The sequence below is a fragment of the Macaca nemestrina genome, chromosome 8 (genome assembly GCF_043159975.1).
Source record: "Macaca nemestrina isolate mMacNem1 chromosome 8, mMacNem.hap1, whole genome shotgun sequence".
NCBI classification, from domain to species: Eukaryota; Metazoa; Chordata; class Mammalia; order Primates; family Cercopithecidae; genus Macaca; species Macaca nemestrina.
The window spans coordinates 1611040-1637508 of record NC_092132.1 but is presented as its reverse complement, the minus strand read 5'-3'; the positions used below and the strand labels follow the sequence as shown (position 1 = coordinate 1637508).

General features: G+C 48.6%; 1 protein-coding gene and 1 non-coding gene across 4 annotated transcripts; one reads left to right on the top strand and one right to left on the bottom strand.

Annotated features, from left to right (window-relative positions):
• Positions 1-233: 233 nt before the first annotated feature.
• LOC105488455 (zinc finger protein 623) lies at positions 234-23872 on the top strand. Of its 3 annotated transcripts, none has more exons than XM_011752508.3 (2): positions 234-254; positions 17347-23872. In XM_011752508.3, the coding sequence occupies exon 2, from the start codon at positions 17420-17422 to the stop codon at positions 18929-18931; it is 1512 nt and encodes a 503-aa protein (XP_011750810.2). In that variant the 5' UTR covers positions 234-254; positions 17347-17419; the 3' UTR covers positions 18932-23872. The 3 variants fall into 3 exon arrangements, with proteins under 3 accessions (XP_011750810.2, XP_011750808.2, XP_011750809.2); XM_011752506.2 differs by lacking the exon at positions 234-254 and adding an exon at positions 2532-2658; XM_011752507.3 differs by lacking the exon at positions 234-254 and adding an exon at positions 3607-4338.
• Positions 13654-13713, bottom strand: LOC112427829 (U7 small nuclear RNA). The gene has a single exon (XR_003019576.1). It is a non-coding gene; the product is annotated as a U7 small nuclear RNA (small nuclear RNA).
• Positions 23873-26469: the final 2597 nt, after the last annotated feature.

Here is a 26469-nt window from a genome sequence, read left to right as displayed (position 1 = left end):
GAATGGCTCCGTGCCCTCAAATCCCTACAAACTCCCTTTTTGGCTAAATGCAGTTTCTTTGGACAGCTTTCCTTTCTTGAGCTCTGGTTATGGCAACAGCATCAGCCTCATCTTGCATGGCAGCCTCCCCTCGGGCCTTTTGCCTTCCAGCTGCACCCCCTGGTTTTGGCTTTGTATTTGCTGTAGGTCAAGGGCTTTGGCAGCAGATGGCCACACCTGTGGACTCCTCCAGCATGTCCTGGCTGATGCGTTAGGTGAGTCATTTGGCTTCCCTATTTCTCAGTTTCCTCATCTATAAAATGGAGATACTATTAGAAGTCACCTGACAAAGCTGTTGTGGCTCAAGGGCGTTCCTAAGCAGGGAGCAGACTTATCACGGAGTGGTATTGGGCCTGTGGAGAGGAAGACACAAGAGGCAGGAGTCAGGCTGTGATGCCATCAAGCATAGCAGATACTGATTCCCTGCAGGGAGCTCTGCAACAGAAGTGGCTCTCAGGGCTGTCCTCGGTTGGACCAAGATGGCCAGGACTTTGCAACATGAGCTGTCCCAGGGAACAGTGTAACCCTGGCGAGTTGCAGCTGATGGCTGAAGACTGCTTACCACACCCCGAACAACTAGGACACCCAGCCTGTCACTGGAGGGGTCTCCCTGGGCCTCTCATCACAGCATCCACCACAGTTGCTGACGTTCACAGGGGCCAAGCACTGGACTAGACATGGAACGAGACGGGGGTCCCTGACCTCACGGAGCTTCCTTTCTGCTGGGAGGGACAATCAGTACCAAACAAGTAAACTCAAAGTATTAAGTGCCAAGATGCAGCCATGTGTTAGCTGTTGGTGGGGTTGAAGTGGCATTTGTCAGGTGTACAAGGCAGATGTTGATCTGTGACAACCTACTCAGGTGGTGTTCTCAAGCTCTTTGGGCCTGCAGACAAAGAGGCTGAAAGGTCTGTAAGCCCTGTGGGGAAGAGGCCCCAAGCCCTTCTTGCCTTAAGAGCTGGGTCCCATGGTAAGCTGGCAATAGGGTTGCAGCAGCTGAGGTCTCCGAGCCTGGATGAAAGGTGGGGTTGCTCAATACAGGGCTTTCACACACAGCCCTGGAACGCAGAAGCTTTTCCAAGAGTCGGGAGCCCCTGGAGAATCACAGCAGGACTTCCACATGGACTCTGTCCTGGAATTCCTGTAGACAGTCTTTGGATGAGGGCACGCGCCTAGCGTGTCCCCTTGGCCACAGCTCCTTCTCCCATGTTGCTTCTCTTCCTTTGTTCACCCTGGTACCTGGCCCTGGTACCTGGGCTGTCCTCCTCATCAAAGGGATAATTCAAAACTCTGCAGTTGATTTTAAGAAAGTAGGTGAATTTATTGGCTGGGAAAGACTTAATGTAGTTTTGCACTTTAGGTTACTTCTCATTCTTTGTATGCTTCTGTCAAAATGTAAAAAGGACCTATTCAAGTGGTCAACTGACAGGTCATTACGTACACTTGGTGATAAACTGCTGTTATGTTTTTTGAATGTAAGTCAGAAGGAGCTAAAGAAATTGAGAGTCGGCTGGGCACAGTGGCTCACACCTGTAATCCCAGCACTTTGGGAGGCCAAGGCGGGCGGATCACGAGATCAGGAGATCAAGATCATCCTGGCCAACATGGTGAAACTGTCTCTACTAAAAATACAAAAATTAGCTGTGCGTGGTGGCGGGTGCCTGTAATCCCAGCTACTCCAGAGGCTGAGGCAGGAGAATCGCTTGAATCAGGGAGCCGTAGGTTGCAGTGAGCCCTGCATTCCAGCACTACGGCCTGGCGACAGGCGAGACTCCGTCTGGAAAAAAAACAAAAACAAAACTGAGTGTCATTGCTAAAACAAAATTCCTCCCAATCCCATCTAACAATTTAGGTAAACAAGTTTCCTCAGTGCTAGCAGAAAAATGGAAAAAGAAAACCAAAAATACGAATATAATTTTTTTTGGTGGGGGCAGGGGAATGTAATTAGTTCGGACTGTGACTCATTCCAGCAATGAGTAATGTCTACCAAGAATCAAGGAGCCGGCGCGGTGGCGCGCGCCTGTGGTCCCAGCACTTTGGGAAGCCGAGACGGGAGGACCACCTGAGCCCGGGAGGTCGAGGCTGCAGTGAGCCGAGATCGCGCCACTGCACTGCAGCCTGGGCGACAGAGAGAGACCCTGTCTTAAAAAAACCAAAACACCGCACAGCGCGCCGCTTCCCCACCTCTCTGGGGCGCAGAAGGAGGTAAAGTTTGGCCCTCACGGTATTTACTTCCCCTGGGTCCTCGCCTCCTGAGAGGCTGGTCTTGGGCTGCGGCCGGGCCTCGCCGCGAGGTCCAGACCCGAGTTTCGGAGCCCGCGCTTCCCGGCCCGCAATCCTCTCAACCGCGTAACGATGCCGCGCCCGCCGCACGCCCCGCGACCCTCCCGGGATCTTAGTTCCCGCGCCCGGAAGATCGCACCACCGAGAGGGGAGCCGATCCGTAGCGCTCCTAGAGCGCCACCGGAAGTTTCCCAGGCGGGGCTTCTCGCGACTTCCGGTCGCGGAGCGCTGGCTGAGGTGCGGGCTTTGTCGGCGGGTTTGCGGAGCCCGCGCCCGCGGGGTCCAGTCAACGGCTGCGGGGTCGGGCTGGCGCCGTCCTCTCCCCGCCTGCGCCGGGTGAGTGGCGCGTTCCGGGCGGGGGCGGGCAACGCCTTAGCTGCAGCCCCGGCTGGCTCCGGAGCCCGGCGGCCTTGCCGGGGCAGAGTCCGCCGGGAGGGCCGGGCGGGGTCCGCAGGCCGCGGCCCGCCCCGCAGGGCGTCCAGGAGCGGGGCCTTGGCTAGCCCGTGTCCCGGAGGCAGCCACGGCCGCCCCCGCGAGGCTGCAGCGTCTTTCCAGCGAGCCCACCTCGGACCCGAGCCTGGGGTCTTCTCCCTGAGGAGCGCCGTGTGGGTCCCCTTGGTTCCCTCCTCTTGCCCGAGCCGTAGAGCCGCGGGCTTGAGTTTCCGTGTCGCCGTGTTCAGGCCCGCCAGGCCTGCGCGAGGTTGATGCCGCAGAGATGTCTTACGGTGTGACGGGACTGGGTGTGGGCGTTCCCGCGGCTGTGCCTGAACCCTGCCTCCGCGCCCTGGGGCCTTGAGGCTTCCCAGTGCTGGAGGAGATGCAGCGCCAGCATCTTCCATGCTGTTGGGGATAGGGGTGGGGAGGGAAACGTGATAAGCAGAATTAGAATTAAGTACAAGACTTGGTCCTGGAGGAGATTCCCAGATGGGAAGAGGTGGTTTGGCAATCCTGCTTTTTCTCGAAGGTACCCTTTCCCTTTCAAGTCTTTAAGAATCCCAGTGGCAGCCGGGCGCGGTGGCTCACGCCTGTATTCCCAGCACTTTGGGAGGCCGAGACGGGCGGATCGCGAGGTCAGGAGATCGAGACCATCCTGGCTAACACGGTGAAACCCCGTCTCTACTAAAAAATACAAAAAACTAGCCGGGCGAGGTGGCGGGCGCCTGTAGTCCCAGCTACTGGGGAGGCTGAGGCGGGAGAATGGCTTGAACCCAGGAGGCGGAGGTTGCAGTGAGCCAAAATCGAGCTAAGATCCGGCCACTGCACTCCAGCCTGGGCAACAGAGTGAGACTCCGCCTCAAAAAAAAAAAAAAAGAATCCCAGTGGCGTTCTCTGTGCTTATGTCAAGGCTGTCTTGTCCCCTTTACACATAGGCTACGTCATGGTCCAGCGACCCTCAGGGTCTGAGCAGCGCCTGGATGCGGGCCTCAGACTCGGGTAGTTGGTGTGAAACAGCTCAGGGAGCTGCCGAGCTTGTTGGCGCTGCCTCAGGGTCATGGAAGATGACCCAGGAGAGGACACGGGGCTCATCGTTATTCTTGGGCAGAGCGCTGAGCAGCATGCTGGTAGCAGAAGCCAAATGGCCTGCGTGGGGCAGGGGCAGTTGACAGCTGGCTCCAGTTCTCTGAGCTGACGCTTGTTACCTCCCTGAACCTCTGCGGCATCTTGGGGAGCACTAGGAAAACAAGCGCTCCCTGCCTAGCGCGTGGCGCACGGTAGGCCCCTTGGTGTGGGGCGGGGCAAGGAGGTCCAGATGTTGGTGGAGCTCTAGTCCGTGGCCCACTCGGCTGCCCTCTGGCTCTGCTTTTCCTGTTTCCTAAGGGTGAAGCTTGGTGTTAATTTCTTCAGGCTGTAAGCAACACACAGTGACTCTGGCTGGGAGTTTGAGGCTGGAATATCCCCTTACCAGTGTGGGTGTAAGAGCTGGGGGCTTCTAGTGCCGGATGGGACACCCCTGGACACCCCAGGGCTGCTGTGGCTTCTGATGATACACAACATCTGCTGTTGAGACAATTTCAGGTGATTTTTATTTATTTTTTATTTATTTATTTATTTCTTTGAGACGAAGTCTTGCTCTGTCGCCCAGGCTGGAGTGCAGTGGCATAATCTCAGCTCACTGCATCCCCAACCTCCCGGGTTCAAGTGATTCTTCTGCCTCAGCCTCCGGAGTTGCTGGGACTACAGGCATACGCCACCACGTCCGGCTAATTTTTGTATTTTTAGTAGAGACAAGGTTTCACCATATTGGCCAGGCTGGTCTCAAACTCCTGACCTCGTGATCCGCCCACCTCGGCTCCCAAAGTCCTGGGATTACAGGCGTGAGCCACGGCGCCTGTCCTCAGGTGATGTTTTATTCAGCAAATTCTGTGTTATAACAGGAGATGGGTCCATGCTAGCCAGTTTGTTGCGTGGAGCCACAAGTCAGGTGGCTTCTTTTTTTTTCATTTCATGTCAGTTTCTTTAAATGAAAGTGTATTGATTTAATTTTACTTAAATTCATAAAAGAAAAAGGAGCTAAGCAAAAACTGAAGATAGCTATTTTGAGATAACTGTTTCTTCGAAGCAAGATATTTGCAATTGTAAAAACTTTCTCTAGAGGCAGGCAGATCATGAGGTCAAGAGTTCGAGACCAGCCTGACCAACGTGGTGAAACTCCATCTCTACTAAGTACGGAAGTTAGCCAGATGTGGTGGCACGCACCTGTAATCCCAGCTAGTCAGGAGGCTGAGGCAGGAGAATCGCTTGAACCAGGGAGGTGGAGGTTGCAGTGAGTGGAGATCACACCATTGCGCTCCAGCCTGGGCGACAGAGTGAGATTCCATCTTAGAAAAAAAAATTTTTTCTCAAAAGTTAAAAAAATTATGAAAATCATTAAGAGGCACACATATGGCTTTAAGATATATTCTTGTAAACAGAAACAGCTTGTTTCTGGCTGGGCGTGGTGGCTCACGCTTGTAATCCAATCCCAGCACTTTGGGAGGCTGAGGTGGGTGGATCACTTGAGGTCAGGAGTTTGAGACCAGCCTGGGTAATGTGGTGAAACCTCATCTGTACTAAAAATGCAAAAAAAATTAGCCGGGTGTGGTGGCAGGCGCCCGTAATCCCAGCTACTTGGGAAGCTGAGGCAGGAGAATAGCTTGAACACACAAGACAGAGATTGCGGTGAGCCGAAATTGTGCCACTGCACTCCAACCTGGGCGACAGAGCGAGACTCCGTCTCAAAAAACAAACAACAACAAAAAAACTTATTTCCAGGTATTATAACAGCCATTTTAAAATTTAAAATCAGAAGGCATCACTGAGTTCCAAAACAAATAAGAAACCAACATCTCCAGCCCACCGTTCCCCCACTTTTTTTTTGAGATGGAGTTTTGCTCTTGTTGCCCAGGCTGGAGTACAATGGCGCAATCTCAGCTCACTGCACCCTCTGCTGCCCGGTGTCAAGAGATTCTCCTGCCTCAGCCTGTTGAGAAGCCGGGATTACAGGCGTGTGCCACCACACCTGGCTAATTTTGTATTTTTAGTAGAGATGGGGTTTCACCATGTTGGCCAGGCTGGTCTTGAACTCCTGACCTCAGGTGATCTGCCTGCCTCAGCCTCCCAAAGTGCTGGGATTACAGGCATGAGCCACCATGCCCGGCCCATCTCCTTTTTTATTTTTACTTATTTTTAATTTTTATTCATTTATTTATTTTTGAGGTAGAGTTTTGCTCTTGTTGCCCAGGCTGGAGTGCAATGGCGCCATCTCGGCTCACTGCAGCCTCCACCTCCACCTCCACCTCCACCTCCCGGGTTCAAGCGATTCTCCTGCCTCAGCCTCCCTAGTAGCTGGGATTACAGGCATGTGCCACCGTGCCCAGCTTATTTTGTATTTTTAGTGGAGATGGGGGTTCTCCATGTTGGTCAGGCTGGTCTCGAACTCCTGACCTCAGGTGATGTGCCCACCTCAGCCTCCCAAAGTGTTGGGATTACAGCTGTGAGCTACTGTGCCCAGCTTACTTTTTTTTTGAGATGGAGTCTTGCTCTGTTGCCCAGGCTGGAGTGCAGTGGCGCAATCTCGGCTCACTGCAAGCTCCGCCTCCTGGGTTCACGCCATTCTCCTGCCTCAGCCTCCCAAGTAGCTGGGACTACAGGCACCCGCCACCACGCCCGGCTAATTTTTTGTATTTTTAGTAGAAACGGGGTTTCACTGTGTTAGCCAGGATGGTCTCGATCTCCTGACCTCGTGATCCACCCGCCTCGGCCTCCCAAAATGCTAGAATTACAGGCGTGAGCCACCGCGCCGGGCCTTTTTTTTTTTTTTTTTTTTTTTGAGATGGGAGTCTTGCCCTGTGACCCAGGCTGGAGTGCAATGGTGTGATCTCAGCTCACAGCAACCTCTGCCCCCTGGATTCAAGCGATTCTTCTGTCTCAGCCTCCCGAGTAGCTGGGATTACAGGCACGCACCACCACGCCTGGCTAATTTTTTGTCTCTTTAGTAGAGATGAGGTTTCACCATGTTGACCAGGGTGGTCTTGAACTCCTGACCCTGTGATCCTTCTGCCTCGGCCTCCCAAAATGCTGGGATTACAGCCGTGAGCCACTGCATCTGGCCTCTCTTTTTAAAACAGAGACTGTGTTTCACTATGTTGACCAGGCTGGTCTCTTAACTCCTGAGCTCAAGCAGTCCACCTGCCTCAGCCTCCCAAAGTGCTGGGATTACAGGTGTGAGCCACCATGCCTGGCCCAGTTTGAATTTATCATCATGGGGAGAATTGCATCTGAATATTTGGGTTGTATATTAGCATTATTTAAGACGTAGGTTAAAGTTGCTGTAACAGATTCAAATATGGTGTTTCAAATAAGAAACTTGAGTTGTCTTACTCTCTCTCTCTTTTTTTTTTTTTTTGAGACGGAGTCTCGCTGTGTGGCCCAGGCTGGAGTGCAGTGGCCCAATCTCGGCTCACTGCAAGCTCCACCTCCTGGGTTCACGCCATTCTTCTGCCTCAACCTCCGAGTACCTGGGACTACAGGCGCCCGCCACCACGCCCAGCTAGTTTTTTATATATATTTTTTTAGTAGAGACGGGGTTTCACCATGTTAGCCAGGATGGTCTCGATCTCCTGACCTCGTGATCCACCTGCCTCAGCCTCCCAAAGTGCTGGGATTACAGGCTTGAGCCACCACGCCCGGCCGTCTTACTCTCTCTTAAAGGTAGGGGGTGGCCTCCAGGGACTCTGGCTGCCCTGCCTCATCAGCACTGTGGGGAGGGGAGAGAGCGGACAGCATGCACACATCACTTCCCTTCTCGCCTCAGCTTGGTCACAAAGCCACCTCAGTTAAGGGAACACTAGGAAGTGTCATTTGTGGGGCAATCATTAGTAATTTGATGGGATTTCTAACACTAAAAGGAAGAAGGAAACAGGAAGGCTGGGGAACCACAGCAGCCACCCAAGTGTCCAGTGGACCTTTTATCCCACACATGGGGATGTGCCAGTGTGGGTCCAGATCACTGTGATAAAGTGAATAGCAAAACAAAGCAAGTCACAGGAACTTTTTAGTTTCCCAGTGTATGTAAAAGTTAACGTTGGCCGGGCGCGGTGGCTCAAGCCTGTAATCCCAGCACTTTGGGAGGCCGAGACGGGCGGATCACTAGGTCAGGAGATGGAGACCATCCTGGCTAACACGGTGAAACCCCGTCTCTACTAAAAAATACAAAAAAAAAAAAAAACTAGCCGGGCGAGGTGGCGGGCGCCTGTAGTCCCAGCTACTCAGGAGGCTGAGACAGGAGAATGGCCCGAACCCGGGAGGTGGAGGTTGCAGTGAGCTGAGATCTGGCCACTGCACTCCAGCCTGGGCGACAGAGCGAGACTCCGTCTCAAAAAAAAAAAAAAAAAAAAAAAAAAAAGTTAACGTTTAAGCTATGCTGTGGTCACTATTAAGTATGCAATAGCATTATGTCTAAAAAAATGTAAATAATTTAAAGATATTTTATTGCTAAAAGATGATCATCTGAGCCTTAAGTTGTAATCATTTTGCTGGTGGAGGGTCTTGCCTCTCTTGATGTCCCTCCACCTCCTGGGTTCAAGCGATTCTCCTGCTCACTGATCAGGGTGGTGGTTGCTGAAGATTGGTGTGACTGACACTTTCTTAAAGTGGGACGATGAAATTTGCCACATCAATGGAATCTTGCTTTCACAAAAGATTTCTCTGTATGTAGCATGCAAAGCTGTTTGCTAGTATTTTACCCACAGTAGAACTTCTTTCAGAATTAGAGTCAAGCCTCTCAAACCCTGCCTGTGTTTTATCAACTAAGTTTATGGAATCTTCAAAATCCTTTGTTGTCATTTCAACAGTGTTCATGGCATCTTCACCAGGAGCAGATTCCATCTCAAGAAACTTACTTGTTTTGCTCGTCTCTAAGAAGCAACACCTCAGCCAGGCACGGTGGCTCATGCCTGTAGTCCCAGCACTTTGGGAGGCTGAGGTGGTGGGTAGATCACCTGAGGTCAGGAGTTTGAGACCAGCCTGGCCAACATAGCAAAACCCCATTTCTACTAAAAATACAAAAATTAGCCGGGCGTGGTGGCGGGCGCCTGTAATCCCAGCTACTGAGGAAGCTGAGGCAGGAGAATTGCTTGAACCCGGGAGGTGGAGGTTGCAGTGAGCCGAGATTGTGCCACTGCACTCCACCTGGGGAACAAGAGTGAAACTCCGTCTCAAAAAAAAAAAGAAGCAACACCTCATCCGTTTAAGTTTGGTCGTGAGATTGGAGCAATTCAGTCACATGTTTAGGCTACACTTCTAAATCTAGTTCTCTTGCTGTTTTCACCACATCTGCAGTTGCTCCCTCCACTGAAGTCTCAAATCCCTCAAAGATTCATGAGGGCTGGAATCAAGTTTTTCCAAAATATCAAATGTTGTTATTTTGACCTCCTCCCACGAATCATGAATGTTCTTCATGGCGTCTATAATGATGGCTCCTTTCCAGAAGGTTTTCAGCTGACTGCCCAGATCGATCAGAGGAATCATTATCTATGGCAATTATCTACAGCCTTGTGAAACATATTTCTTAAATAATGAGACTTGAAAGTTGGAGTGACTCCCAGCCACGGGCTGCAGAATGCACGTTGTGTTGGCATAAGAAGAACATCAGTCTCCCTGTTCATCTCTGTCAGAGCTCTTGGGTGACCAGGAGCATTGTCAGTGAGTAGTGTTTCGAAAGGAATATTTTTTTCTGAGTAGTAGGTCTCATTAGTGGACTTAAAATACTCAGTAAACTGCTGTAAACAGATGCGCTGTCATCCAGGCTTTGTTCCATGTCTAGAACACAGGCAGAGTGGATTTAGCATCATTCTCAAGGCTCCTAAAATTTTTAGAATGGGAAATGAGCGTTGGCATCATGTCACCAGCTGCATTCGCCCCTAACGAGAGATTCAGCCTGTCATTTCAATCTTTGAAGCCAGGCATTGACTTCTCCCTAGTTATGAAAGTCCTAGATGCCATCTTCCAGTAGAAAGCAGTTTTATCCATACTGAAAATCTTTTTACAGTAGCCACCTTAGTCAGCCATCTTAGCTAGATCAGGAGAACTTGCTGCAGTTTCTCCCGTAAAATTTGTGACTTCACCTTCCTCTTTTATGTATGGAAGTGACTTCTTTCCTTAAACTTCATGAACCAACCTCCGCTGGCTTTCTGCTTTTCTTCTGCAGCTTACCTCACCTGTCTCGGCCTTCATAGAATTGAGAACGGTTAGGACCTTGCTGTGGATTCATCTTTGGTTGCCAGTCACACCAACCGTCAGGGAAAGTTGTTGTTTTAATCTCTCCAGACCACTCAGACTTCCTCCACATCAGCAATAAGGCGGTCTTGCTGTCCTATCATTTGTGTGTTCACTGGAGCAGCTCCTTTAATTTCCTTCGGGGGCTTTTCCTTTGCATTCCCACTCGGCCATTTGATGCAAGAGGCCCGGTTTTCTGACTGAGTTTTAGACATGCCTTCCTCACGAAGTTTAATCATTTCTAGCTTTTGGTTTAAAGTGAGAGATGCGGGATTCCTCATTTCATGTGAGCACTTAGAGGCCTTGGTAAGGTTACTGATTAGCCTAATCTCAATATTGTTGTGTCCGGGGAAGAGGGAGGCCGGAGGAAAGGGAGAGAGATGGGGAACAGCCAGTTGGTGGTGGATGTAGAAAACACACATTGATAATTCAGCTTCTTTTATGGGTGCGGTTTGTGGTGCCCCAAACAGTGACAGTAGTTTTAGATTCCTGTTACCTGCCCGGTACCTGGCATGGGTGTGGAGGGCAGAGTTCTGAGGTGGCCTCTTAGATTCCTGGCCCCTAATGTACACACCCCTTCTTCCTGTTACTCAGACACTCGTCTGGTACTGCTGTGAAGAGACTTGGAGATGTCCAGAAGTCCCAGGTCAGTGAGGTGAGAAGGGAGGCCGTCTGGGAGAGCCTGACCTAATCGCACAGGCCCTGGGAAGCAGAGGTTCCTCCATCTGGTTGGAGAACAGAGGCTGAGATTAGACACCTGAGAAAAATGTGATGTGCTGTGCCTGCCTTGAGGCTTCAGGTGGCCCCTAGGGGCAGCTCCTGCTCACAGCCAGCAAACACACAGGGTTCTCAGTCCTACAGTTGCAGGGAACTGGATTCTGCCACGAAATCTGAGTAAGTTTGGAAAGTAGTTTTCCCCAGGGCCTCCAGATGAGAACTCGGCCCGATGACATACAGTTGCAACTTTGCGTGACCCTGCGTGGAGGTCCCAGCTGGCCTGGATGTGTGACCCGCAGAACTGTGGGGTGACAAATGCATGCTGCTTTAAGCTGCTGAGTTTATGTAAATTGTTTTTGGAGCAGTGGATAACTGAGTGGGAGAGGGCTTGGCACTGGGCGGGTGGAGTCCCCTTCTTGGAAGCAGTTCTCAGAGTGGGGATTTCCAAACTGCAGGCTGGGGCATTGCCCTCAACAGCGGGGCTGGGTAGAGCATCCCAGTGCCTGCGTGAGGTCGCATAATCCCGGGCCTGACTTTTCCAAAGTGAGCACCGGTGTGACCCAGGGCACCATGTGCCCCTGCCGGCCACAGTGTCTCCCGAACACCATTGCAGCTTACATCCTCCCACTGGGGATTGGCTCTCTGTTTTCTAGCTTTATGTAAATGGAGTCATACAATATGAGCTCTTTTGTGCCTGGCTGGTTTTGCTCAGCACTTCGTCTGTTGTGAGGTCCACCTGCGCTTTTGTGTGTGGCAGTTTTTTTTCTGTGCATTATTGTTTTATGTGAGTCTTCTGTTGCTATTTAGGGTGTTAGAATGTTGCTAAGAACACTCTAGCTACAGACTTCTGCAGGGCAGGCTTGCAGTTTCTCCAGCAACCTAATTCCCTTGAAAATATCATCACTGTTGGCGCTGCTTGCTGCCAGTGCATCCCATGTCACAGCTCTGGTTTTGTTATTTTTTATTTTTATTTTTTTAAATTTTATTTGTTTTGAGATGGAGTCTCACTTTGTCACCCAGGCTGGAGTACAGTGGTGTGATCTCCGCTCACTGCAACCTCCGCCTCCCAGGTTCCAGTGATTCTCCTGTCTCAGCCTCCCAAGTAGCTGGGATTATAGGTGCACGCCACCACGCCCGGCTACGTTTTGTATTTTTAGTAGAGATGAGGTTTCACCATAGCCAGGCTGGTCTCGAACTCCTGACCTCAAGTGATCCTCCCACCTTAGCCTCCCAAAGTGCTGGGATTACAGGCTTAAGCAACTGCACCTGGTGCAGCTCTGGTTTTTAAATCAGCAGAAAAATCTCCAGTTTTATTTACTGGATTCTAGGCTGGGCTGATCCCCCCTCTCTCATTATACTGGCAGTGGCCTTGAGGTATTGGAGACAGTAGTAGTGGGTACGAAGGCAACATTACCCATCTTCGCAGTGGCCCGGCTCCCACTGCCCAGCAAGAACCCCAAAGAGAAGGCTCTTGAGGCGAGACAGTCAGCTTTCTCATCCTGAGAGCCGCATTAATGGGTCCTCAGTGCATAAGCAGAATATATATGGAAATCAAAAAGGGAATACATGGCCGGGTGTGGTGGCTCACCCCTGTAACCCCAGCACTTTGGGAGGCCAAGGTTGGTGGACTGCTTGAGGCCAGGATTTCGAGACCAACCTGGCCAATATGGAGAAACCCCATCTCTACTAAAAATACACAAGAATTGCTTGAACCCAGGAGGTGGAGGTCGCAGTGAGCTGAGATCGTGCCACCATGCAATCAGCCTGTGTGACAGAGCAAGACCCTATCTTAAAAAAAAAAAAAATGCCGGGTGCAGTTGCTCAAGCCTGTGTAATCCCAGCACTTTGGGAGACCGAGGTGGGCGGATCACCTCAGGTTGGGAGTTCGAGACCAGCCTGACCAATATGGAGAAACCCCATCTCTACTGAAAATACAAAATTAGCCGGGCGTGGTGGTGCATGCCTATAATCCCAGCTACTTGTGAGGCTGAGGCAGGAGAATCGCTTGAACCTGGGAGCCGGAGATTGCGGTGAGCTGAGATCGTGCCATTGCACTCCAGCCTGGGCAATAAGAGCAAAACTCCGTCTCAGAAAAAAAGAGAAAATACAAATCCTTGGCTGGACGCTGTGGCTTACTCCTGTAATCCCGGCACTTTGGAAGGCCGAGGCGGGCGGATTATGAGGTCAGGAGAGGGAGACCATCCTGGCTAACACAGTGAAACTCCATCTCTACTAAAAATACAAAAAAATTAGCCGGGTGTGGTGGCAGGCGCCTGTAGTCCCAGCTGCTTGGCAGGAGAATGGTGTGAACCTGGGAGGCGGAGCTTGCAGTGAGCAGAGATGGCGCCACTGCACTCCAGCCTGGGCAACAGAGTGAGACACTGTCTAAAAAAAAAAAGACAAATCCTCAGACTTCAGGCTGGTAAAGTACAGGCGCCAAGAAAGAGACTTTCTCTCAAAGCAATCACCGTTCCTTTGGTCTCTGCTTTCAGAGAGTGGATTCTGGCTTCCTCCCTTTCCATGGCAGAGCCTCAAGTATTGTTTCATTATAACATCTATGAGGGAAAAAGTGATTCCTGGCTGTGAACACCATGTGTGGAGTGTGCACAATCTCCCCACGACTGCCTGGCTTTCCTCCACGTCCCCAAGATGTGTCCATTAGGTGAATTGGGGTGTCTCCTTAGTCCCACCATGAGCGAGTTTGGGTGTGTGGGTTGCCCTGTGGTGGGACCCTGTCCTATCCAGGGCTGGTTCTCACCTTGCACCCTGAGCTGCCAGGATAGGCTCCAGCTACCCAGGACCCTGCATTAAAATAAGTGGGTAAATAATTGTCTTGTTTTTCTTAATTTTTTTTTTATGGGAGATTTTCCAGTAAAAACTGAGAAACCTGCTAGACATTCTAAAAGAGCTGTAGCAAGCACTGTTAATCTTTCTTTAAGATATGTATAACTCACATTTATTTCAGTGTTTAATACTAGAAGTGTTGGAGCTTTTTTTTTTTTTTTTTTTTTTAAGTTAGCGACAGGGTCTCACTCTGTCACCTAGGTTGGAGTGCCATGGCACAGTCATGGCTTACTGTAGCCTCAAACCTTTGGGCTCAAGTGATCCTGCTGCCTTAGCCTCTCAAATAGCTGGGACCTCAGGTATGCAGCATCATACCCAGCTAATTAAAAAATTTTTTTTAGAGATGGAGTCTTGCTGTGTTGCCTAGCCTGGTCTCGGACTCCTGGCCTCAAGTAGGCCTCCTCCTCTGGCCACTGGAAATGCTGGGATGATAGGCATGAGCCACTGTACCTGGCTTATTACCCTCTATTGAGTGTATTACGTATGCATGATTAGAACATTCATTCATACAACAGATATTTATGAAATGTATTACTTTCTGCCGGGAATCGTTTGGGTTGCTGAGGATAAAGAACAGAACAAAGTTCCTGACCACACAGCACTTACATACTTGTCGGGGAGACAGCAAAACACAGTTTGTTGCCTGTGGGGGAGGGGTTGTGTGTGTGTGTGCGCGCGTACGTATGTGTATATATATATCACAATTCGTTGATTCTAAGACATTTTCTCCATATTTTAATATCTCTGAAATTGAGTTGCCTGTTAGAATTGATGGAGTGTTTTTTGTTGTTGTTTGAGACAAGATTTTACTCTGTCACCCAGGCTGGAATGCTGTGGCACAAGCACGGCTCACTGCAGTCTCAACTTCCTGGGCTCAAATGATTCTCCTGCCTCAGTCTCCCATAGCCGGGACCACAGGTGTGCTACCTTGCCTGGCTGTTTTTAAAAATGTTTTTTGTAGAGATGGGATCTCTCTGCCTTGCCCAGGCAGACACTGAACTCCTGGTCTCAAGTGACCCTCCTACCTCTGCCTCCCAAAGTCTTAGGATTACAGGAGTGAGCCACTGTGTCTGGCTTGATGGAGTATTTTCATTTAAATTGGTACTTTTATTTTCCTTCATGGTTCCTAAAGTCGTGTCACATCTCACAGTCGTTGGCTGCTTTGATTGGGTGACTTGTGATTGGTCAGGTGGTCAGAACTGTGCAGAGGAAGCAGAGGCAGGAGAGAGGGCATGCTGAGGGTGAGGGTGCCTTGCTGTTTTGTAGCGTGACTAGGAAGGACTCCGATCAGGTGATGTCAACACAGACACCTGAAGGACATCGAGGAGTGAACCATGCAAATATTCTTGGAGTCTTTCTATGAAAGGGCAAAGGCTCCAAGGGGGCTTCTTTGGTCACACTGACCAAAGAAGAGGGAAGGGGAGGGCAGGGGGAGCAGCAGGAGTCCAGGCCCGGTGGCCCTCATGGGGCCTGAGTAGGGGATGGGAAACCCTTGTAAGTTTTGCGTAGAAAAGTGACATCTGATTTATGATTTTAAAGCGTAATTCTGCTGGCTGTGTAGAAAAGAGCTGAAGAAGGGGAGAAGTAAGAAGGTGGGAGGCAGTCACACTTCATGGTGAAAGGCGATGGTGCAGATGGCAGCCCTGTAGGCTGTGGGCATCTGGTGCTGGGCGTGGTTTTGAACAGATGTGGTTGGAGGAGTTGCTGGCAGCTCTCAGGCCCCATGAGGCAAGTAGTTAGAACAAAAGGAAAAGGAGTCAAGGGCTATTGCAATGTCTGTGGCCTGAACAAATGAGACAATGGAGAAGATTATAGGAGGAGGAAAGTCAGAGGTGAGGCAGGAAGCGTTAGTGTTGAAACTTCTGGGAGCATCCGATTGAAGGTGTGGGGTGGGGAGCTGGTCAGGTGTGGGGACTGGAAAGAGGGCCAGGTTGGAGGCAGGCATGTGAGTCTTCAGCATAGATGGCGTTGCTGTCCGATAATGAGTGTACTCCCCTCTGTAATGGACAAAGATGAGGGCTGAACCCTAGACACGCCAGGGCTTTGAGGCATCAGGGGACACTGGGAGGAGCTGTCAGTGAGGCAGGTAAGGAACAGAGAAAGGCTGTCCCAGATTCACATAAGGAGAGTGACTTCTGAAGGAGCAGGGCTGTGTCAGTGCTGCCGCAGGTTGAGTTGGAAGTGTGGCCATAGCTGACCCCTGATGTGGTGACATGGATGTTTGGGGTGAGAGCCCTACTGCAGTAGGCTCAGGGGAAGGAGGAAATGGAGAAATCAAGCGTGGGGTGGGGGCTCTTTGAATGTGGCTGTGGAGGAGGAGTGTTATGGGATAGTAATTGGTGGGACATGGGGCCCATGACGTGCATTTTTCAGGTAGTTGGGAACTGGTGCACTTCATGCTGACAGGAGTGGTGGGCTTGGAGGGCAAGGACTTCAGGATGGAGGAGAGGGGTGGGTGCTCAAGTGCTGTCCTTGCATGTGTGAGAGGGAAAGGGAGCTCACACACAAGTAGTAGTGTTGACCTTAAGTCAGATCAAGGGCAGTTTAACCCAGGTAACAAGCCTGGCAGAGGATGGGTGGAGATACAAGCTGGCAGGAGATGTGGGAGGCAGTGGATGTCCTTGCCTGATTTCTTCTGTTTTCTCGTTGAAACAAGAAGCAAGGTCACCAGTGGGGAGGGAGGAGGGAGTGCTGGGTCTGTAAGAAGACAGGAGAAGTGGAAGGTCCTGTAGGGAGTGGGAAGGGTAGGAGTTGCTGGCAGCTCTCAGGCCCCATTAGGCAAGTAGCTCTGAATTTAAAGAACTCAGCTGGCTGGGCGCGGTGGCTCATGCCTGTAATCCCAGCACTTTGGGAGGCCAAGGCCAGCGGATCACCTGAGGTCAGGAGATGGAGACCATCCTGGCTAACACGATGAAACCTCGTATCTACTAAAAATACAAAAAGTTAGCCGGGCATGGTGGTGGGCGCCTGTAGTCCCAGCTGCTCGAGAGGCTGAGGCAGGAGAATGGAGTGAACCCAGGAGGTGGAGCTTGCAGTGAGCCGAGATGGTGCCACTGCACTCCAGCCTAGGCGACAGAGCGAGATTCTGTCTTAAAAAAAAAAAAAAAAAAAAAAACTCAGCAAGAGTGCAGGCGCAAATCAGGACACAGCCTCGTTTTAACAAAAGCTTGGACTTTCCCATCCGAGTATGATGGAGGGAGAAAAGGGCAGGGGAGTCTGGATTCTGTGTAGGAGGGTGATTCTCATGTAATTTACAGTGAACACAGTGCCCCAGACCATGGGGTTTAAGCTAGGTACAGAGGGGAGAAGAGGACATGAAGGAAGGAATGAGGAACAGGGAAGAGGTGGGAGGGCTGATACATTTATACGTTTGTTTAAAATACCTGTCTTGGTTTCTTAATGGAGTCCAAGCATATCCCCACCCCTCTGCAACTCATCCAGGATTCACTAACGGTCAGAGGAGTGTTGTGCACCACAGGCCAGTCTGTCCTGGTGGTGTATGTTAAAAGTGGAGCCACAAAGAAGCCATCTTATGTGGGACGGGCTTGGGTGTGAGGCCAGAGCTGTGGGTAGCAGCACTTTGGGTCAGAAGTGAGGAGCAGAGGAAACACTTTCCACCTCTTGGATATGAATTTTATCTGACCCTGATTCAGGGGATCCCCATATGTTAAGTAAGGGGAAAGATGATTTTGTTGTCTTTTGTTTCAGATTCTAATGTAGGAACTGGTGAGAAGAAGGTGGTTGAAGCTGGATTTCTGAGGATGAAAACTCACATAGGATAATGTCAGATAAACTCACAGTGATGGAGCTCCCGTCTCCCGAGTCTGAGGAAGTCCATGAGCCCAGATTAGGGGAGCTTTTGGGAAATCCAGAAGGTCAGAGCCTGGGGAGTTCCCCCTGTCAGGACAGGGGCTGCAAGCAGGTGACAGTGACCCATTGGAAGATCCAAACAGGAGAGACAGCTCAAGTGTGTGCCAAGTCAGGAAGAAACCCTATTCTGAACTCAGACCTTCTTCTGCTTCAGAGAGAGCTCATAGAGGGGGATGCCAATCCTTGCGATATCTGTGGCAAAACCTTCACGTTTAATTCCGACCTAGTTAGGCATCGGATTTCGCATGCTGGGGAGAAACCTTACAGGTGCGATCAGTGTGGGAAAGGCTTTGGCCAGAGCTCACACCTTATGGAGCATCAGAGAATTCACACTGGAGAGAGACTCTACGTCTGTAACGTGTGTGGGAAAGACTTCATTCACTATGCAGGTCTCATTGAGCATCAGCACGTTCATTCAGGAGACAAGCCCTTCAAATGTGCACAGTGTGGGAAGGCGTTTGGTCACAGTTCAGACCTGATTAGGCACCAGAGAGTTCACACCAGAGAGAGACCTTTCGAATGCAAAGAGTGTGGAAAAGGCTTCAGTCAGAGCTCCTTACTTATTCGTCATCAGAGGATTCACACGGGAGAAAGGCCCTATGAGTGCAATGAATGTGGGAAATCCTTCATAAGGAGCTCGAGCCTCATTCGCCACTATCAGATCCACACAGAAGTGAAACAGTATGAATGCAAAGAATGTGGGAAGGCATTCCGTCATCGCTCAGACCTTATCGAGCACCAGAGGATCCACACCGGAGAGAGACCCTTTGAATGCAATGAGTGCGGGAAAGCCTTTATTCGGAGCTCGAAGCTCATTCAGCATCAGAGGATCCATACTGGGGAGAGGCCTTACGTGTGCAACGAGTGTGGGAAGCGCTTCAGCCAGACGTCAAACTTCACCCAGCATCAGAGAATTCACACTGGAGAGAAACTCTATGAATGTAACGAGTGTGGGAAAGCTTTCTTTCTGAGTTCATACCTTATTCGACACCAGAAGATCCACACTGGAGAGAGAGTGTATGAATGTAAGGAATGCGGGAAAGCGTTTCTCCAGAAAGCCCATCTCACTGAGCACCAGAAGATCCACTCTGGGGACAGGCCCTTCGAATGTAAAGACTGTGGGAAAGCCTTCATCCAGAGCTCCAAGCTGCTTCTGCACCAGATCATTCACACTGGAGAAAAGCCCTATGCCTGCAGTTACTGTGGGAAAGGCTTTATTCAGAGGTCAAACTTCCTTCAGCACCAGAAGATTCATACTGAAGAGAAGCTCTATGAATGTAGTCAGTATGGGAGAGATTTTAACTCAACTACAAACTTTAAAAATAATCAAAGTGTTCACCAAGAGGGACTCTCCTTGAGTAAGGCCCCCATACATTTGGGCGAGAGGTCTGTCGATCAGGGGCAACACATAGATAACTTATAAAATAATTATTCTCCCGCCCAATGAGTGATGTTTGGAAATGCGTGGAATTAGGATTCATGTGGTTTCTAAGATTTGGACATGTCAGAATTTTGTGAATCATGGATGGAGCTGCTTTTGGAGTGGATGCCACCTGCCACTGTGCAGCACTAGCAGGCTCACCCTTCTCCTCAGCTGTGAGCACTGTCCTCGGGAGAGTCACAGGGCTTGACACCTGACTCTGAGCTGGAACAGTAGGGGCAGGGAGGAGACAGGTCTCAAGAAAAGGTTTTTTAAAAATTTTATCCACAGTTACAGTCCATCCTTGAGTTAAATCCCTTTTAGAGCAGAACTGTGTATCTAATCTTATTACTTAGGAGAATGTTACCTAGGAAATTTTGATCTATTAAGTTGAAGAAAGATAACTTGTATACAGACCCCCGAGCCATTTCCCTGTTGTCTGGAGGAGGAACTCCAGGTCCCCCATCCTGGGCCCTACGGCCTCCTGTGTCCTGGAGCCTCACCTCCCACTGCCTGACTTCCTGCCACACAGTTAATGCTACAGCAACACCAACTGCTTCATCTTCCCTGTGCTCCACGTGGCTTCCTACCTCTCTCGCCTTTGTTCTTGTTAAAGGGTCTTCTCAGCTAATTAACTCCGAATCATGGTTCAAGATATGCCTCAGGCATCATGTCAAGGGATGTTTCCCTCAGGCTTAGTTGGCAGCGCGTTCCACACTTCTGTGGCTCAGTGATTACTGCTATTACTGTATTTACTTGCATATGTCAGAATGACTTGGTAGACTATCTCTGCTGTTATACTCTGAGTTCCTATGGACAGTGATCATATCTGATTGATTTCCATGTGTCCACTGTCTCTCACAAGGCAATAAAAAATACACCCCTAAATCTATGTGTGATTGGCATCTGTCTTGCTTTGTCCTTTCTATACTGCCATTTTAAAAATTTTCAGCTGTTAGCTGTTTTTTTAATTGTTTGTTCATTTTGTATCAGTATAATCTATGACTCTGTTAGAAGTATCTTCTCAGCCCTGCTACTGTCTGCTGCTCCTACTTAACTCAGAAGTTGCAGGCTATTGCAATAGCCTGTGCATATCCACGCCCTCCTGTGTGCCGCCTTACAGCTCATGCAGAACTGTCCACTTGATCTGGAGGGCATTGACACCTGACTCAGCTGGAACAGTGGGGAGAGGAGGAGGCAGGTCTCAAGAGAAGGCCTTCACTCACTTGTCTGTATCTTTCTGTCTCACTGGAAAGGCACAGTCTCAATGCACTACATAGCTCTTCTGTTTTAGCAGTTCCAAGGTTGAACTGAGCTCTTGTCATTTTCCATGCTTTCTGGCTCATTTTCTCATTTACTTAAAAATGTATTGATATCTATAAGGAATAGTCCTAAATGTTGGGAAAACAGATGAGCAACCCACTACCCTGAAGTCGTCCACAGTGTAGTGGGGAAGACAGAGATCACAGTACGATGAGTCAAGTGTGTGCTCTCAGTTGTGAAGGAGCACAGGTGAGGGGGTGACTGATGTGGCACAGAGCTGGGAAGGCACAGAAGAGTGACATTTCAGCTGGGCCAGAGAGATCAGTAGAGATCAGCTAAAGAAAATAGGATCGGAGAGGGAATCCCCGCAGAAACATGGAGTCATGATAGATGGCTGTTTGGCTAGGACTGTTCAAAAGCAGGCGAGGTAAATAGTGGACAGCCATGTCGCAAAACTGTTAGTCTTTGCCTCTGAATTTCATCTGAACATGAACTCCAAAATCTAGTTTTGTAACCATATAGTTTTTCTTTATCTCATGAGGCCATATTTTGAATTCTTAAATAACTACCAATCCTGAAAGCCTCGGGACAAGTAATTTAAAAAGATGTACATTTTCTGGAAAATGAGCATGACTAGAGAGATGTTTCACATGTAGATTTTTCCAGACCATTTTAATCAATGATTCAATTTTTATATAGTAAAACACCTATTTTAAGTGTACAGGGTTTTGGAAAATCCGTACACCTGTGTAACCATCACCACCTGTGTAACCACCACCAACAGAACCAAGAACATTTCTGTCACCCAAAAAGTTCCCTTTTGCCTTTTCCTAGTTAAGCCCAGTCCAGCCCCAGGTAACCACTTTCTATCCGTATAGATTAGTGTTGCTTGGTTTAGAGCCACATACAAATGGATTCGTTTAGTACGTGTTCTTTTGTGTCTGATGTCTTTCACTGTGGCATGTTTTTAGACTCAACCCAGCTGTTTCGTGTTTCAGTAGCTCTTGCTGAATAGTGTTCCATTGTATAGATAAGCCGTCATTTGTTTATTCATCCACGTATTAATGGGTTTCCAGTCTCTGCTCTTAAAACTATGAGCATTTGTGTAAAAGTATGTATTTGCACATGTGTTTTTATTTTGCTTGGGTGGTAAGTACTTAGGACTTTAATTGCTGTGTTGTAAGTGTCTTAGTCCATTCAGGCTGCCATAACAAAATGCCACAAACTGGGAGGCTTGTAAACAACAGAAATTTATGTCTTACAGTTCTGGAGGCTGGGAAGTCCAAGATGAGAGTGTCAACATTTGGTGTTTAGTGAGGGCCTACTTCCTTTTAAGTAGATGTTTTCTCACTGTGACGGTACGTGGTGGAAAGGGACTAGAAAACCTACCCCATTCATGAGGGCTCGCCCCTTGTGATTCTGTCCCCTCCCCGAGACCCCACCTCATATCATCTTATGGGTTAGGAATTTGACATGAATTGTGCGAGGATGTAAACATTCAGTCCATTGCAATAAGTGTTTTTAACTTCCTAAGAAATTGTCACACAGGTTTCCGTAGTGGCTGGATCATTTTACACTACTACTACATTATAGGAAGATTTCCAGTTGCTCCATATCTTTGCTAACACTTGGCGTTGTCAGTCTCTTCAAATTTAATCAACTCTAGTCTCCTTATGATTTTAATTTGTATTTGCCCACTGAATGGTGTTGTATGTCTATGATTTCATCTGCTTATTGCTTTTCTGTGTCGTCTTTAGTGATGTGTCTGTTCATACCTTTTGCCTGTTTTTAAGTTGGGATGCTTATTGTTGACTCAAGTTCTTTCCATATTCTAGATGAAAAACATATGTAATATATATAATTATTTGTCTCCATTTGTGATGAATATATATTGTGAATATTTTCATGTTTGGTTTGCCTGTTCATTTTCTTAATGGCGTCTTTTGAATATTTTTTAAGTCTAATTTATCAAATATTTGGGTGCGGTGGCTCATGTCTGTAATCCCAGCACTTTGGGAGGCCAAGGTGGGCAGATCACCTGAGGCCAGAAGTTTGAGACCAGCCTGGCCAACGTGGTAAAACCCTGTCTCTACTGAAAATACAAAAATCACCTGGGCGCAGTGGCGCACCCCTGTAGTCCCAGCTACTCAGGAGGCTGAGGCAGGAGAATCACTTGAACCCAGGAGGCAGAGGTTGCAGTGAGCCAAGATAACGATTTATGAGATTTTATAATTGAGTTTAAGAAATTTGCATACTCAAAGGACATGATTTTTTTCCTATGTTTTTTATTTTATGGAGCTTTTACAGTTTTTACATTTAAGTCTGTGATCTCTTTTGAGTTCATTTTTGTGTACCATATGCGATGAGGATCAAGATTCACTTTGGATCTGTGTGGATAGTTGTTTCGGTTCTGTTTGTTGAGTCTACTTTCCCAATGACCAAGTCTTCACAGGTTGGTAAAAACTGACATAGAAGTGGTCTGTTCTGGACACCATTCTCCTTGTGTGTGTAGCTTTACACCAATATGACACTATATTGATTACTGTAGTTTTATTTGAGGCAGAATCTCATTCTGTTGCCCAGACTGGAGTGTAGTGGCACAGTCATAGCTATGTAACCTCGAGCATCTGGGCTCAAGTGAGCCTCTTGCCTTAGCCTCCCAAGTAGTTGAGACTGTAGGCATGCATCACCACGTCTTGCTAATTTTTTATATTTTTTTGTAGAGATGGGGTCTCACTATGTTGACCAGGCTGGTCTTGAACTCCTGGCCTCGAGATCCTCCTGCCTCAGCCTCCCAAAGGGATTACAGGTGTGAGCCACCACTCCTGGCCAATTGTAGTTTTATAATAAGTGTTGAACTCAGGTATTGGAAGAGCTTCCGTTTTGTTCTTTTCCCATTTTTTTTTTTTTTGTTTGTTTTTTGTTTTGACTTCTAGATCTTTTGCATTTTCATATAAAATTTGGAGTCAACTTTTATCAACTTCAGGCTGGTCCGATGGCTCATGCCTGTGTAATCCTAGCACTTTGGGAGGCCAAGGCAGGCTGATCACTTGAGGTCAGGAGTTCAAAACTAGCCTGGCCAACATGGTGAAACCCCGTCTCTACTAAAAATACAAAAAAATTAGCCGGGTGTGGTTTTGGGCGCCTGTAGAATCCCAGCTACTTGGGAGGCTGAGGCAAGATAATTGTTGAACCTGGAAGGCGGAGGTTTCGGTGAGAGCTGAGATTGTGGCATTGCACTGCAGCCTGGGCAACCAAGAGTGAAATTCTGTCTCAAAAAACAACTTTTATCAGTGTTTACAAAAAGAAAGTCTTCTGGGATTTATAGTTCAATTTAGGGAGAAATGACATTTTAACAATTCTGAGTTTTCCAATTGTGAACATGGTGTACTGTCCCATTTATTTAGATCTCTGGATTTCTCTCAGTTTGCAGCTCTCACATTTTGTTAAATTCATGTATTTAATATTTCTGCATGCTATCGCAAGTGAGAAGGTTTTTTAAAAGCTATTTTCTAGTTGTTATTGCTGGTATATAGAAATGCATTAGACTTGTACATTGATCTTGTATCAAGCAACCTAGATCAGTTAACTTATTCTAGTAGCTTTTTTCTAGATTCTTTAGCATTTTCTATGTAGATAATCATGTCATCTGTGAATAAAGTATTTTACTTTTCCAATTTATATGGACTTTGTTCCTTTTTCTTATTGTACTGACTAGGGCACCTTGTTCTGTTTTCCTTAGAATTGGTAAGAGTATGTCCTTGTTTTGATATCAGGATACTGTTACTTTCAAAGAATTGTGAATTATTCTATCTTCATCTGTTTTCTGAAGTTGCTTATGTAATATTGATACTATTATTTCTTAAGTATTTTCTTCCTTCCCTTCCTTCCTTCCCTCCTTCCCTCGCTCACTCTCTTCTTTTTTTTCTTTTCTTTCCTTCCTTTTTTTTTTTCTGAGATCCAGTCTCTGTCACCGAGGCTGGAGTGCAGTGACGTGGTCTCGGCACACTGCAACCTCTGTCTCCCAGGTTTAAGTGGTTCTCCCACCTCAGCATCCCGAGTAGCTGGAACTGCAGATGCTTGCCACCGTGGCCGGGTGTTTGTATTTTTAGTAGAGACAGGGTTTCACCATGTTGCACAGGCTGATCTTGAACTCCTGGCCTGGTGATTGGCCCACCTTGGCCTCCCAAAGTGTTGAGATTACAGGAGTGAGCTACTGTGCCCAGCCATAAATTCAATTTTTTTGAACAGCTATAACACTTAAGGTTTTTCTATTTCTTCTTGTGCCAAGTTTGGTAACTTTTATCTCAAGGAATTATTCATTTCATGTAAAACAGTGAATTATTGGCATAAAATTCAAAACATTCCATTCCATTTTATTGCATTTTATTTGACATTCTATTTTAATTACATTTAAAAGGATGTCTTCTGGCTGGGCGTAGTGGCTTACTCTGTCGCCCGAGCTGGAGTGCAGTGGTGTGATCTCGGCTCACTGCAACCTCTGCTTCCCGGGTTCAAGCGATTTTCCTGCCTCAGCCTCCTGAGTAGCTGGGAATACAGGCGCCTACCACTATGCCCAGCTAATTTTTTGTATTTTTAGTAGAGATGGGGTTTCACCATGTTGGCCAGGCTGGTCTCAAACCCTTGACCTCGTGATTCGCCCATGTCGGCCTCCCAAAGTGTTGGGATTACAGGCGTGAGCCACTGCGCCCGGCCAAAGTAGATTAATTCATTTATGAGAGCTTCACCCTCATGATCCAATCACCTCTTAGACTCCAGCTCTCAGTACTGCCATATTGGGGATGAAATTTCTTTTTTTTTTTTTTTTTTTTTTTTTTTTTTTTGAGACGGAGTCTCGCTGTGTCTCCCAGGCTGGAGTGCAGTGGCGTGATCTCGGCTCACTGCAAGCTCCGCCTCCCGGGTTCACGCAATTCTCCCGCCTCAGCCTCCCAAGTAGCTGAGACTACAGGCGCCCGCCACCACGCCCGGCTAGTTTTTTGTATTTTTAGTAGAGACGGGGTTTCACCATGTTAGCCAGGATAGTCTCGATCTCCTGACCTCGTGATCCACCCGCCTCGGCCTCCCAAAGTGCTGGGATTACAGCCACCGCGCCCGGCCGAAATTTCTACATGAGTTTTGGAAGGGCAGATACTCAACATAGCTTTCTGTCCAAGACTCATGTCCTTCTCACAAACAGATTTGTTGCAATCCCATAGTCCTCAGATTTTATTCCAGCACTGAATTAAAAGTTCAGAGTCCAGAGTCTCATCTGTGAGCCTGTGAAATCGAACAAGTTATGTCCTTCCGAGATACAATGATGGTGTACAGGCAAAAGACAGATATTCCCACTCCATCAGGGAGGGGTAAGCAGTGAGAAAGGGTTGGCAGGTCCCAAGCAAGTCTGAAACTCTGCAGGGAAGGCATTAAATGCTGAAGCTGGAGAATCATCTCTCTTGACTCCATGTGCCACTTCCTGGACACCCCAGGGTGAGGTTGGGTCCCCAAGGCCTCAGGCAACCCCACCCGATGGCTTTGCTCTACCCCCATGGGTTAGTCCTGGTGCCTGAAGCTTTTCCAGGCAAGCGTGCGTGCTGCCAGTGACTCCACGGTTCTTGGTTCCCAGTGGTGGTCCCACTCCCGTGGCTCGCTAGACATTACCCTGGTGGGGACTCCCCAGCAGCTCCAGCTCCTCATTTCCACTCAGCATTGCTTTAGTGGGGATTCTCTGTAGTGGCTCCACCCCTGCCACAAGTCTCTGCCTGGGCCCCTGGGCTTTCAGTGGTATCCTGTGAAATCTGGATGGAGGCTGTCAAGCCTTCGCAGCTCTGACTTTCTGTAAGTCAGCAGAATTAGCTCCACATGGATGCCACTAGGGTTTAGGGCTTGTGCCTTCTGGAGTGAGGCATTCACATCTGGGGCTGCTTGAACAATGGCTGGGTGACCACGGAGTACTACGCTGTGGTGCCTGGAGCAGAGTCCTAAGGTGGCCCTGGGCGAGCCTGTGGAGGGCTCCCAGGATCTGTCCCCTGAAAGCATTCTGCCTTCCTAGGCCTCTGATGGGAGAGGCAGCCTCGATAACCTGAAATGCCTGCTGGGTCTTAGTTTCATTGTCTTGGGAGAATTGCACCTGGCTCCCTTCTATCCAAGCTAATTTCTTTGACAAACTTCACTGGGCTATACCCTTAGTTTCCTCTCCTGAACACACTTTTACTCTACATGGCCAGCCTGAGTTTTTCAAATCTTTCCACTCTGCTTTTAAATTATAAATTCTATTTTTA

Bases quoted from the DNA above. Each gene is read 5' to 3' on its own strand.
- LOC105488455 (XM_011752508.3), top strand. From the start codon at position 17,420: ATGTCAGATAAACTCACAGTGATGGAGCTCCCGTCTCCCGAGTCTGAG.